Source organism: Alligator sinensis, unplaced genomic scaffold (assembly GCF_000455745.1).
Source record: "Alligator sinensis unplaced genomic scaffold, ASM45574v1 scaffold1643_1, whole genome shotgun sequence".
Taxonomy (NCBI): Eukaryota; Metazoa; Chordata; order Crocodylia; family Alligatoridae; genus Alligator; species Alligator sinensis.
In genome coordinates this window covers 522,115-536,647 of record NW_005842687.1, presented here as the reverse complement: position 1 = coordinate 536,647, position 14,533 = coordinate 522,115, and the positions used below count along the sequence as shown (strand labels likewise).

Sequence of the window (14,533 nt, the reverse complement as noted above, 5' to 3'; positions counted from 1 at the left end):
AAGAGCGTCTACTCCAAATTAATCAGAGCAGAAATTAGAACTGAAGCCTCCCACATCCCAGCAGAGTGCACTCACCACTAGGCTACTGGCAACTCTGGACCACTAGTCTGTCTCTCTCATCTCAGCAAATTGATCATTAGGCTACTGGCTAAACCAGGGGAGGCAAACCTGCAGCACACATGCCATGAGTAGCACAGGCAGGCTGTGTGTGGGGCATGCGGCAGATCAGGGAAGGCAGCTTGCAGCGTGGCAGCAGACAGGACAGAAAGCAGAGCAGGAAATCAGGCAGGGAGCTCAGGGCAAGGAGCAGAGAAGTACAGCAAAAGATTCAGCAAGAGAAGGAGATCAGAGTGGCACTTAGGCATGATGGGTGAATAATTTGTGGCATGCTTGCCAAAAAGGTTGACTCTCCCTGGGCTAGTCCATGGCAGTAGCGGCTCTCATTTTCACCAAGATAAGTTTCAAATCTCAGTTTTCTTCCAATTCAGAATGACAACAAGCTTCTAAAACTTGAAATTTACCACAAATGGTTTTTTTGCTGTCTGTCTAGACACACAACGTTACATTTTGAGTCCGGGCTCGAGACGGCAGAAAGGCAATAAAAGGGTTCTTCTTCCATTATTTCTTGCTATAATTACTCCAGCTCAATAGCTGTCTTAACAAATATGCTAAACTTCTTAATTCTCATGCATGACTTCCCCCTATCCATTAATGAGCAATAAGGCAAGCACACTTCCCTTTGGCTCTTGCTCTCCCATCAGCTATTTGAGGCAAAAGCAGAAGTGTAGCTCTCCATTGCAACTCATAGCACTTTGCAGGAAGCAATGAGTTATAGCAATTGCCCCGGACCCAACAGATATTTGTTGCTGGATCCCAGGGGTTGCGGGATTCAGCTGCCATTTGGAGAAGCTGCAAGTCTGAAGCTTCCCAGCTAGCCCTGCTCCTCTCCCCTCCCAGCCCTGGCTCTATCTTCGGATTGTGGGGGGAACAAAGTGGAGGGTGTTCAATCTCGGGCTTTTTCAACTGGTGCTGGAGGGTGGGGCAGGTGGATTGGAAAAAACCCTAAACCAAACTCCCTCTGCTCCCTTCCCTCCTCCCATTCTGAAGACAGCATAGGGAGCAAGGCTGAACTGCATCAGCTCAGCCCTGCTCCCAGTGCTCGCTGACAGATGTTAATGAAGGCGCTCTGGTTTTGGAGCATCTTCATCTGAACCCTCATGTGATGAGTGTTCAGACTGTCATGGGATCAGGCCTTTTTAAAACACTCTGCAGCCATGCACTTGGGGTTTGGTCATGGCTGTCAAGTACTTTCAGGGGCCAGATAGGGTGAAATTTGTCACTTCTGTCTGAGCCTTTGGTGTAAACTGATCTGCGTGGACCTAGGATTTCTTTTTCTTTCCCCAAGTCAGAAAAATAGTAGACTTGATAACTCCAAAAAACATTTGGGTCACAGAAAACAAAAGTTTCAATACATTATTTCTGATTTTTTTCAATAATTGTGAGCAGAATAATATTGTAGGGAGTCCAAAAGATTCAGGTTCATTTTAAAACTCTGTTGCAGACTTCCCCTGTGACTTAGGGCAAGACATTTCCGCTTTCTGTGCCCAAGTTAAAAATGGAGATAATACAACCTATTTGTGGCAAGGAATTTTTTACTAGCTATTTGTACAGAATCTAACACAAAGATAACATCACATCAGAGGAGGCTTGTGGGCACTATTTTAATATTAAGTCTTGATGTTAATTTATACAAAATAAAAGGGAACAAAAGCTGCCATTAACTCTCTGATGAATCTTTTAAGTATTTCTTGCACTGGCATGGTATGCATTGCTTCCTGTTCTGCAGCAAAAGAGACCTCTGGGGAAATGCCGCACATACACTTGATTCACCAGTATCAGCTCAGCATCTGCACGCCACAATTCAGCTGCGAATTTAATTTTTCCCCCAAATAAGTCAAGACATTCCTCCCCTCCCTCCAAACCTCCTCTCCTGATGCTCCCTAGAACCATCCCTCCTCTCCTGCTGTTCCATAGACCCTCCTTCCTTTGCCTTCCACTTTGCCACATTGTGACCTACCCATTTGTTTTTCACTCAACTCTCTGCCCCTTCCCCCATCAGCAATCACAGGTTCAGTACTTTTAACAGTATTTTTAGAAAAGTAATAACTTTTATCACTCCCCATGTAGCTATTTAAATAGAAAAGGCTGAACATGGACATTCCTAGGACAAGTCAGATAGTCCTGCCCCAGCTTGTTTCTTAAAAGTCACATTTTATGGAAGCAATACTCTAGCTATGAAAAATCACCTTCTGGCAATGCTATGATGGGTAATAAACCCATCCTGTTCCCAGAACAACAGTTGGGAGCCATTAAAGAGTGGGGGACACAGAAAAAGAGGCAGTGCAGAAGAAGAAAGAGAGTGGCTGCCTCTATTAATATTCATTAGTACAAAACGAGACACGTAAAGGCATTTTTAGGCATCATAAATACTTCTGGCACCCCATGATGAGACTGGAATGAAATACTCTGAAGATCTGTAAAACTGCTGCCAGGAATAGGTATAGCCTCCAAAAGCTACTGCTTCCCTTGAGGCAGTGAGATTTGTAAGCAAACATGAGGGTTCAGAGGCTGCCATAATAATATCCTGAGATTGTTTTTGAACATACCGATGTGGATGCTAAGCACAGGCAATGAGCCAGGAATAATAGATGGGAGATAAAAAGCTATATATATATATATATATATGTATATATTAAAGAGAAAGTATACTCTGACAACAGGGGATCTTGGAAGAACTTGCTTCTCTTGTACTCTGACACTCCCTGACACCTTCGCTAGGTCCATGCTCAAAAACTGTTTCTTAAGGATATTTATCAAGCTTATTTTGTTAGCCTCTGTTATCGAATTTATCACAGCTGCTGAGCCCCATTTCAAGTCAATGGGTGCTCAAAATCTCTAAAAGCCAGACCCCAAAGTAGGCATTAATTTTCTCAAATGGCCAGAAACATATTTTTCTCTATATAGCTGGTACACGATGGGGATTCTTGGGAATTACAGTATATATTTTGCATGCGAGGATGGAGTATATAAGTTCAGTAATATCTTTAGGTCTGTACTCTAAGTTGTAATCTTGCTCTTGTATGTATGTAAGGGAGGCTTGGATGCCGTCCTGGGATGGGATGTTGGTATATAGGCTGGTAACATCCATGGTGGCTAGGAAGGTATTGCTGAGAAGGTGGTCTGTTTTTAAGTTTTTGTACAAAGTTTGTGGTGTCTTGGACGAAACTCAGTCTGGGTGACAAGAGGTTTTACGAAGGATTCGATGAAACCTGATATTTCCTCAGTTATATACTTATACCCAATATGCCAACCTTTTATGGCCCATGTGGAAGAAGAATTCCTCAAGAACTGCGCCAGACCCCTGCTGTACCTAAGATATATAAATGACATCTTCATCCATTGGACCGAAAACTTGCAGTCTCTGACTGATTTCCATCTCAAATTCAATAACCATCACCCCTCCGCCAGACTCTCTCTTCAATACTCCAGCACCAACATTTCCTTTTTAGACACTATGATCAATATCCAGAACGGTAAAATACAAACCACCATATAGAGGAAACTCATGTACCAACATACATACCTACACAGAACCAGCAATCACCCTAAACACACCAAGAAAGCTGCAGTATACAGCCTAGCCCTCCAATACCACTGAATTTTCACTGGGAGAACTCCCATGGATCACCACCTCACAAATCTCCAAAGGGCTTTCACACAACAAGGACACTCCTTCCAAGAAATAGATTGCACTTTTGAAAGACCTACCCAGATACCATGTGAAGAATTGCTGCAGTACAAAATGAAAATCCCCACAAATTGCACCCTCCCTTTTCCGCCCACCTACCTGTCTCACACCTATTGTTTCTCATTCCCTCTTATCTTCACTGCCATGCATTTTCATTTTGGCTTCTGTTCTACCATGGAGAACACACATCACCAGTAGACTCTCCCTATGCTTGAAGAAGGGTGTTTGTACCTGAAACATTACTCCCAATTAGTTAGTTGGTCTAATAAAAGATATTACATTTACCCAAAGAACCTTGTCTGTCTTAACAACACCATGTAGCACCATGTAGGTCCTGTAGGTCAAAACATTAATTGTAAAGTCAGAGAGATGACAGAATAACTCCTACGGACTTCAGAATTCTGGGGTCAGTCCTACAAAGTACTGATCACTGTGGGTACAAACAAGCATTTGCTGCACCCAATCTAGGTTTAAGTGGCTTACTTTAAGCCTCCTAAATCTACACCAGAAACACTTGCCACTGTTCACTGCTGCTGGAAGCAGTGCAGGTAGCCAGAGGTAAGTAACTCAGAGTGAGGGGATGGGCTGGCAATACCAAGTAAGGTTTGATGAGTCCAGGGAGGTCCATGGTGAGGAAAAGTTCAGGGTGCTAAAAACAGCAAGGTAGGGTTGGGGGAAAAGTAATAGCACAGCCCCTGGGCTGAGGCAAATGGCTGTGCTTTGAATCTATGCAAGCATTCACTAGATCAGGTTAATCTGTTTCTAGATCCAGTTAGCCCTTTCTTAATCTAAATTGGCGTACTTCCTATGGTACACTAACTTAGATTGGGTGCACCATTTTTTTTTGGCTGAATTAAACCGTCTGGGGAGTCCCCTGTGGTTCAGTGGTAGCATTCTTGCCTACCATACAGAAGACCTGGATTCAATTCCCAGACACATATACAACTATGGTCATAGAGACCCCAAACATCTGGACTCAGTCTGGTCTTTGGATTCTGTGTCAGTGGCCTAAAGGAAGGATGGATGGTCTGGGCAGCCTCCACTCCTCCAAAAATTCCTGCCCAAGCATATGCATTGAAGGTCTGGGTGGCAATCATGCATACACCATGATCCAGAAGGATCGACGTTTGCCACAAAACCCTCTGGACACTTGCACGAGTAGGCATTGCAATCAACTTAACCCTGAAATGTAGCATCTGCACATATACCGGGACTGCACGTAAGCAAATCATGTCAAGTATATGCTTAACTTTAAGCACATGGGAATATTTGCATTTTAAATGTTAAGACCATGCTTAAGCATTGGATCAAAGCCAGAGTGTAACACCTTGCAGGAACATGTCCTTGGCCCATAAAATGACTGACCTCCAGTGCTGAAACATGAAACAGAGTTTATGGAAAATGGTTTGGGGGGTGGGTTGTGACTAAATAAATGAAGCTTTCATCAGTTTAACTTCTCCATGCTATGTTTCCTACATCTCTAATTTATTTGCACCACATGAGCTCCATACTTGGTCCGTATGCTTGGAGACCATACGCTTAAACAAATAAGCCCAAATTCTTAAAGGTCTTTAGATACAAAATATTTGGGCTCCCAAATACCTTTAAAATTCTGGGACATAGTGCTCTATTTCGCACTGCATATTTCCTTGCTGAGAAAAATCTTGGTTTCTTTTCATAGTTTGTGCTATGGACAAGTTGAAATATAAAATATTTCTGTATGTCCCTGAAGTTTTTCTTTGAAAGAACAGCTGTTTTTTTTCCCCCCACTGTTCAAATCTTACAGCATCCTTGACATGGGCAGATACAGCAAGATATAAATACAGAAAAAGATAATAGCATGATAAAGCAAAAAGAATTTTTAGCAAGGGGAGACTTCAACATACATACTTTTAATGCTCCATTTTGAACCCTTTCTTCAAGCTAAGAAAGTGCAGCATTGTGTACTGTTGGAGTCATTCCATCTGCTATTGCTTTTCTGTACACTAACTATTTTCAAATAGATTTGCTGGAGAAACTAAAATCAATTGTGCAGGCAGAAGCTCTTCTCCACATCAGTTCTACTTAAAAATAATAGCCAAACCTAAAAAGAGTGACCTAAGCCACTCTAGAAAACCTGATTTAAACAACAACAAAACGTTATCTGTGGCACAATCCTCCCTCTCCTCACTTAAGTAAAACAGGACTCTACATTTGTTTTCTTCTTTTAAAAAGTATAACAATATGCCACCTAGGAAATACTGGCCTTGCAATCCAACAGTGGAATAGTTTAAAAGGTTTTCATTGCAACATCTCACCAGAAGCATCCTTTTTTTTTGCTATTCAGCATCTTTTGTCCTACCAGCTGGTAATATGCAAACATCAGAGATTTCAAGTGGAAAGTAAGATAGCTCTTTACATGGCTACTAACTGACCCAAACAACAACAGAAAAGACCAACCAAACAAAAGCATATTTTTATATAATACATATGAAAGTTTAAAGCTTATGGAATGAGTTCAGGCCCTACTGGATTCCACAGAACAAACCACAGACCAGCCACGTTTCTTTTTCAAGAAAGCAAATCTAAAAGCAAGTCTCACTGTTGAGAAGATTCCTCCCGGAATGGTTCTTAGCTATTAAGTAAGATTATGACCACTCATTCAAACCTAATGCAATTTTTAAACACTGTCCCTTATATCTTATACAACACAATGTTGTATTGGTCTTAATCAATGTACTTAAATAGAGCTTCCCTTTTCACAACTCAACAATACAGATATTTTCTATTAAAGTTTTTATTCAACTATTTGAGTTCAACCATTTGAGCTTGCATGTAGAACTTTAAATGGTTTCCAAATGGCTTATGATTGGTTGTTCTAAAATATTAGAGTTTTTCAGCGTTTGATACGGCTTTTCCTTCTAAAAATAAATTCACTTGTTCCAAATTTACACATACAAAAGTTAGTTCTAGGCAACGTCTCCCCTTATCTCTTTCAAAACCCAATTTCCTCGCTATCAATGCATTAACTAGTTCCCTCCAACTTCAAAGTTTGTGCCACCTCATACCAGTCTTATATGGTTTATAGCTTTCCCATCTAGTATTTGCCAAGCATGGCTGTTTGCTTTTAGGAATCCACTAAAAGCCTACCTAAGAAGATGCTTAAATTCTTGAATTTAGCTTTTTTTTTTTTTTTTAGGGTCATAGTATATGTTCATTTACAAAATATCACATCCTATTTTTTGTGATGATATTCTGCTTACTACTTACTGTATACCTAAGTAGGGGTGTGCGAAATGGGCTGTATTCGACTTGGATTTGGCCCGAATTGGGGACAGTGATTCAATTCGCCAATTCGGATCACTGTCCTCAATTCAATTTCGGCCAAATCCAAATCTGAAGATTCGATACTGATTCAGAGAATTAGTGATTCAGCTATAGACACAGCTTTAAATGTTTTTTCGACATGCCTCGAGGTATCAGATGTGGCTCGTGAAGGCTGTGATGGTGGGACAGATGGAGCATCCCACAGGAGCACGGGGGCCCCCCTGCATGCTTGGTGGTGAACCCAGAAGTGGGGAGCATGCCAGGGGGGCCCCCATGCCCCCTTGGCTTTGTGATCAGTCACAGGGGGACCCTGGGTGCCCCCCCCAGACCAAGGAGGCAACAGCTGCCAAGCTGGGGGGGATGCGGAGCTCCCCGGTGGACCTGAAAGTGGACTGGAAGTGTTTCTGGTCCACTTCTGGGCCTGTTGCCAAGCACATTGGGGAGCCCCTTGCGCTTCTGTGGGATGCTCCGCGCGCCCCAGCATCGCAGCATTCCCGAGCCACCTGCTACCGCGAGGTATATAGAAAAAAACATTTAAAGCTGTGTCTGTGTCCAAATCGCTGAATCTTTCCAAATCTCTCCAAATCGATTTGGAGGGTTCCGATTCAATTTGGAGAGATTAAAGGGTCTCCTGATTCAATTCGGATTCAGAGATTCGGCCAACGAATCGGGCCAAATCTCCACCAAATCAAATCAGGGACCGAAGCTTCCCACAGCCCTGATACCTAGGTCATTGTTTCTATCACTTTGCCTGCCATTCAGATTTCAATGTCCACAAAGGTTGTATCCTCTCAGTGGGCTATAGCACAGCATTAGCATTTTTTTGTGTGTGTAGACTATAGTCAGACCAATGTATTGCCAAGCTCTCCAGGGCAAGGATATGGTATCTGCTTGACATACTCTTCCTTGCATTTCTGAAGTATTCATTAAAAGGTACACATGTGATATTTTGTAAATGAACATATACTATGACCCTAAAAAAAAAAAAAGCTAAATTCAAGAATTAAGACTGGCAAATTTCATTCTGGGACCCTATCTGTTGTATATATAAAATTATTTTCTGTTTAGCATTGGCTTAATTATACTGATATTACTTCTGAAAGAAAGCAGGAAAGAAACAAATCAGCTCTCCATAGTATCAACTGCAACCCTTGGATGTGTAACACTTACTGTGAACTTATTTAAATTTTGCTTTGTTTATATCTGAAGAAAATTACCATTTTCTCATATATAAAAAACCCTTTCTACTTTGTACCTTGAAGGCTTGCCATCACTCAGCAGTTTATCCAGGCTCATATAAAATCACCAAAGTCTTTATAATTTCTAAGGAATGAAAAGCATTGATCTGTCATTAAAAGTGTTTTCAGACAAAAAATCTGCTCCACTCCTAATATTTATCAGCAGTCCCATATTCATGGGAATAATATAGTAGAAGACACAGAGAACTAGGACTTTTTATGTTTTATAGGTAATAAAAGATTTTTCTGAATGCATCATATTCTAAAATTTTGCTTATTTTCTCCATTTCAGAATATTATCAGTCTACTATATATTTTCTTCTTCTAGGGTAGCACTGACATTTAGTTACACTTTTGCCATAACAATAGGTATTAGAAGAATTAGGAGATTAAATAGCAATTTAAAATATGACTTTATGCATCTTCAGACCTTGGAGACTCGATAAATTATGAATGATGTATTTGAGGTTATATCTTGGAACTGGATTGAACCTACCGTTTGGACTGGTTTTCAGGATAGGCAAAGTAGGTGCATGCCTACCTACTCTGGTGAGCAAGTACGAATGGCAAAAAGCAAATTTGCAAACTAACGGTGTACTTGCTCTTAAATGCCCTGAATTTCTTTTAATGAACTTCAAGCACTTGGCAGGCATCTGAAACTTGGCCCATGCCCAGAGGCCTCTTTAGAGTTATGGTGCAAAAATAAGCTTTTGTCCTTGTTTCCTAATGTATCTAGGGAACTCCAGATTTTATTAACTTTGCCTGCACAGTAGAATGCAGAGGACACAAGCATAGTTATTTATTTTTTGGCGTATGTTTTTAATTACCTGAGTTCAGTTATTGGGGCAGTCTTGGTTGGTGGGCCTTGTTTTAATTTCAGATAAAAGCCACATTGTGGAGCATATTAGTCTGAAAATACTGTCCATGAGTTCATGTGTACTAAAGCAAACAAAAGTTAAATTCACCTGACATGCCAGCTGCTAGTCCCAATTGTGTCTTGCACTTTCACATTCTTTACTTTTTTGTCACCAACAAAGAAAAGTGACAAGCCTAACGCTAACAGAGGCTAGCAATAAAAATATTTTCTGCTTACCCTAAAACCAGCAGAGCATACCGTAAACCAGAACACAATGACATAGTTATATTGGCTTGAATGTTGTACACCCTGAAATATTTTACAAATACAAATCTTTAAAGATATGAACATACAGATTATTTTAGCATATGGCCATTTTCTGAGATGCCAATCTATCAATAAATATATTTTACTTATTAAAGGCAGTGACTTGTATGAATACTTGTATTGAATACTTTTTACTTCAAGCCAGAAGATAAAAGGTTTAATCGAAAATGAATTTGTAATGACTTGTTCCTCAGAAAACAGAGGTGCAAAGCAAATTTCAAAATCAGGTCAGGATATACATACCAAATATTCTTGCTTATGGAGCCAATCAACATTTTTCAGTAACAGTGTCCAACATTTTTTGACCAGAGGTACAGACGCTACCCTGTCAGTTATTGCCAACCTCAAAAGAAAAGCCTTCCAACTTTTCCCTTGCTGATTCTGCAAACACTACCTCCTACTTAAGCAGGAAATTATGTACTAATTCTTAAGGCTCTATTTTTCATATCTATCTACTAAATGCATCATCAGATGAATAATTTATTTATTCAAGGATGATGAATTTATGTGACACCTGTAACTAACTGTTAGGGAGGGTACTTACTTCAAAATGCAATCGGGATTGAAAATAAATACATGATCATCAACATCACCGTGAAGTACACAATTAACCAAATGCACGTGCTTTGATCAGCTGTGAAATGAAATGAAACCTACTGAAATACAGAAAATGAAGGAAGGAATTGTAAAGTGAGGAAACAACACAGAAGAAACCTATGAAGTTATCTTGTCCATCACACACACAAGGTGAAATACATTGTAGTTCAACAACAAAGCTTCTCTAAGTACCACTTAATCAAAGGCCGTCATTAGGTCTGCTGTGGGGTGACTCAATCCTGAAGTTTACTTAAGCAGTTTTTTTCCAGAGCAGTTCTAGATTAAAGAGGTTTTACTTGTTCTCTTGGGAATGTATTTCTTACCTGAATAATACTTCCTTGCAAGAAAATTTTCTGCTATTGCAATATGTCCTGCCTCTAGGTATGTTAAAGAATCGGTTTCATGTTCTGTAGCTGGGGGCTGGACGTAAAAACAGACAAGAAAAAAAATAAAAATAATACAACAAACCACACAACTTTTCTTTTTTTTTTTTTAATACAAGTAGGGAAGGGTTTTGCAGAACTGTAAGAAATCTGGTTAAAGGGAAAAAAGAAAGGAAAGTAGCAGGGGCACATCCAGAGGGGATGCAGTGAAACAGCTGCACCCCCGCTCCCACTGTCCCTATTTTGAGCTGGACCACATGAAGGGAGCCCCTGGGGACTTTCTTAGAGTCCCTAAATCAAGTAAGAAGACCCCCTTACCCTCGGTACTCAAAGGCATGCCTCCTCCTCTCCCAATACCTCCCTTTCCTGGGGACCTGGGCAGGCTGGGGGAACCCACCACCCATTGCTGCTCCTGCCCAGCTGCTGCCCATCCTACCTGGAGCAGGCAAGAGCAGCTTTGAAGCTTCCCCCACCCCCAGGAGAGTGGGGAAAGCAACAGCAGTAGGTGGAGAAGCAGGAAATTAGGAAGGGAGGGTCAGACCTTTGAGTACAGAAGGTAAGTGGGAATTTGGGGACCTGCAGTGCAGTCTGCCTGTACTACTGTGGGGCAGGGAGAGGTTGGGAGCAGGGGTGCAGCTACCCCTGTAGTGCAGGTGGCTGCTCCCACACCCACCTTTGCCAAATCCTGCATCCACCCCTGGAAAGCAGTGCTTGTATTCAATAGGTTATGCTGAAAAAGACTGTGTTTCCTTCACCTGAATCATGCTACAGTATGGTGTCAGGTTTGGTGACTGATTCTGTGTTAAAGCTTCATTAATAGAGTTATAAACATATGCAATAGGTCTCCTTTCAAGACGTTCATTATTCATATTTCCTCCTCCCACACTGCTACAGCACGTGTAAATGATGTACTCAAAAACACTCAACCTAACGTGCATCTTAAAAAGAAAACATCTTCTATTTCAAACACATTACAGGCACTCAGACTGGAAACTGAATATATGTTTCCTTTTATCGTTTTTCCTATTTAATTATAATTTTACTCTTGCTCCTCTTCTGTGAAAGGGAACCATAAAATTCACTCCAAGAGCAGTACTGGAAGGTGACAGACAGCTCTCAACAGCAAAATTCCCTTTATTCACACAGGGACAAAAATTCTGATTATAGAAAATGAGGGTTGATAGGACCTCAGGAGGTCACATCTAGTCCAACCCCCTACTCCAAGCAGGACCACCCCCAACTAGATCACCTCAGCCAAATGTCCTTTTCCACACTGCATACTATTCCTCTTACTACGAGAGATTATTTGCAGGTTTAGGACTTAGACCTGCAAAGAGGGAGAGCAGCAAAATAAGCTCACCCTAAATTGTACTCCACCAGTATAACTCCTTGATCTGTAGAGGACACTTGAGGGAATAAAGTGGGAGCTTTTTCAATATGACCTATTCATTGAGTCTTTTACCTATCTGCTGGGTCTGCCAACAGAAAGGTAATGCTAACGTCTGTAGTTTTGCGATGAAGACACCCGTCTGCTTGTTTCCAGACAGAGGCCCATCAACTATTCTACATAGGCCACTGAACAGCCATTAAAAAGGTAATGACTATGAGCTAGCATTTTACACTGAGCAAAGTAATTATGCTCAGGGAAAGCCAAACACCTCCCTGAATGACCTCAACTAATAGCACTGTAATTTACTGTAACCAACATGTAATACATGGCTACAAGGTTTGTTGTTTTATTTGTTTGTTTGTTTCCAAATTACACCAGGATTGTGTTGTTTGCACTTTTAATCTTGGAGAAACCCACTGGTAGTGGCATACATGCCATGGGGGAAGATTCCTAATTTATGTAAAGTATTACAGAAAATGATCTATATGACAGTTTGGTATAAAATGCTAAATGCAAGTCATTACTCACTGAAGATAATTTGAAACAGTATTGCATCAAGGGAGACATTAGATTACAGAGGATAAAAAGTAGGAATAGGTATTCAGATATTTAGTCATATTTGCATAATCATCTGAAGGAGATAGTAGATGCTCTCCTGGGTCCAACTAGCATACAATAAATAGAACAACAGTTTGGAAACTTTGCATTATTTTCATTCTGCCAACACAATGCAGAATTTTTTAAGGTTTGCTGGAGAGATCCTGTTGTTATTCCAGAAACAAAACCTCCTAATTTTTATGTGCAGCTAACACAAGGGACTCCGTGACTGGCTGCTGACCAAGAAATTTTAAGTAGTGCAAGGTCATTTTCACAGCAAGATGCTGCAAGTTTACAAAGTGTGTGCGTGTGTGTGCACGCGCGTGTGTGCGCGTGTGTGTGTGTGTTGATAGGAGTGAGGGGAGAAGGGGAGAGCAGAGGAGGGGCTTTTATTCCTGGGTATGTGGAGTCTGCCTCCTATTCCTTGACATCAGCAGAGTGGAAAGGTGTCACAAGCCTCTCTCTCTGTTCTTCATGAAGGCTACTGCAAATGGTAATAGCTTGCAATAACTTTTAGTAAGAGAAGAAGGTAAAATGTTATTTTATCCATGGCAGAGAACTTCACTGCCGTTCCTGTTCTATGAAATCTATACCCCAGAGCCCAAATTTGTATCCCACAGCCAGGCAGTTCTACTCTGCTACGCTCTTAAAAAAAAGGAAGACAGTCCTGCATCAAACGGCCTGCAATAAAAAATAACAGGATGGGCAAGGCGAGGAGGGGAATCTTCTCAAGGTTACACAGCGGGTGTAACACAAATACCTGCCAAAGCAAGCAAGCAAGAGTGTCTAGCTTGCACATGCAGACCCAAACTGTCTAGATCTGACCATCCCCCTGAGGCTTATCTTTGTCCATTTAACATATTAAACACATGTTAACAGTGGCTAAATACTGCTGGGAAGCTAATCTGTGTGTTCTTCATCTCGTTTTCCATTAATTAATTTTATATTATGTGATGTCACAACTTTTTCTAAAGGACCTCACAGGACATTGGTGGGCAGGGGGCTGATCTAAAATCAACTGAAAACAATGACAACACAGTGGCCTGATTTTTCAGGTGCACTGAGCTCCCACAGGACCTATGGACACAGTGAAATTGTGGGTGCCAGGAACCGCTAAAGATGAGGCCCCCGCTGGCTTAACAAGAACATCTTTGATCTTGTGGTAGGACCTTGTTTCTTAACATTTCATAATGAGAGACAGAAAGCTACTTGAGACCATCTTCTTTGCCAGATTAGAATAGAGGCTAAAATCCATTACAGCCCAATCACATCCATCAGCCGTAGCTGTGAGTTTTCACTAGTGAACATCAGCATTTAATCCATAGAGCAGCTAATGAGATATTTGAAAATGGAATCCACACATCAGTGACTTTGGAGAGATTTCACTGGGATTAATGAACTGCCAGAACATCATCAACTCACTGGAAAGCTATTCTCTCCAGGTTTGTTTACTGACCAAAAGAAACTACTTGACTTTTTTTTTTTTTTGCCTTATTCTCATTCTGTTTAATTTGGCTTCCACACCTTGAAGGTTTTGCCTTCCTGTGGGGTTTGTGTGCTTTGAACACTTTTTGTTGTTTTATTTTAATGGCTGTCCCTCCTGTTTTGACCTTTACTGAAGCCATTGCTTACTCAAGGCTCTTTACAATGGATCTTCTAGAACAGCAAGGCTGGCAGAGCTGATGGCCTTTTATATTTCTCAGTTCCTGCTGCCCCTGATTAGCCTTGATACAAACACTAACACTGTCTCAGACAGTTAAGAAGCTCAAAAACTTCCAGTACCCCATTCAGGTTCTTGCTATGGAGAATTACTGCTCCCTGCATCTGCAGCTTTCACCTAGCTTGGCATGTACATTTAAGACTTTTCCTTATATGGTGACAAATTAAAAGTTCCCCAACAAGAAACCATGTCCATTTTCATGACCATGGGATTTCTTCTGCACTGTATTAGGGGCTTTGTTTTTTTTTAAATACTGAGCTGAGGCGGGCAGCCATGGTGGTGGCTGGGGGAGTGGAGGGGAGGGGGGTTGG

General features: G+C 41.1%; 1 protein-coding gene across 1 annotated transcript in view; it reads right to left on the bottom strand.

Moving 5' to 3' along the window:
- Positions 1-14,533, bottom strand: part of UNC5D (unc-5 netrin receptor D) — a 329,440-nt gene that overhangs the window by 240,625 nt on the left and 74,282 nt on the right. Inside the window, exons 4-5 of the mRNA XM_014524862.1 lie at positions 11,271-11,453; positions 10,456-10,552 (exon numbers count right to left, since the gene is read on the bottom strand). Of these exons, the coding sequence (XP_014380348.1) occupies positions 10,456-10,552; positions 11,271-11,453 (280 nt within the window). The remainder of the gene's footprint in view (positions 1-10,455; positions 10,553-11,270; positions 11,454-14,533) is intronic.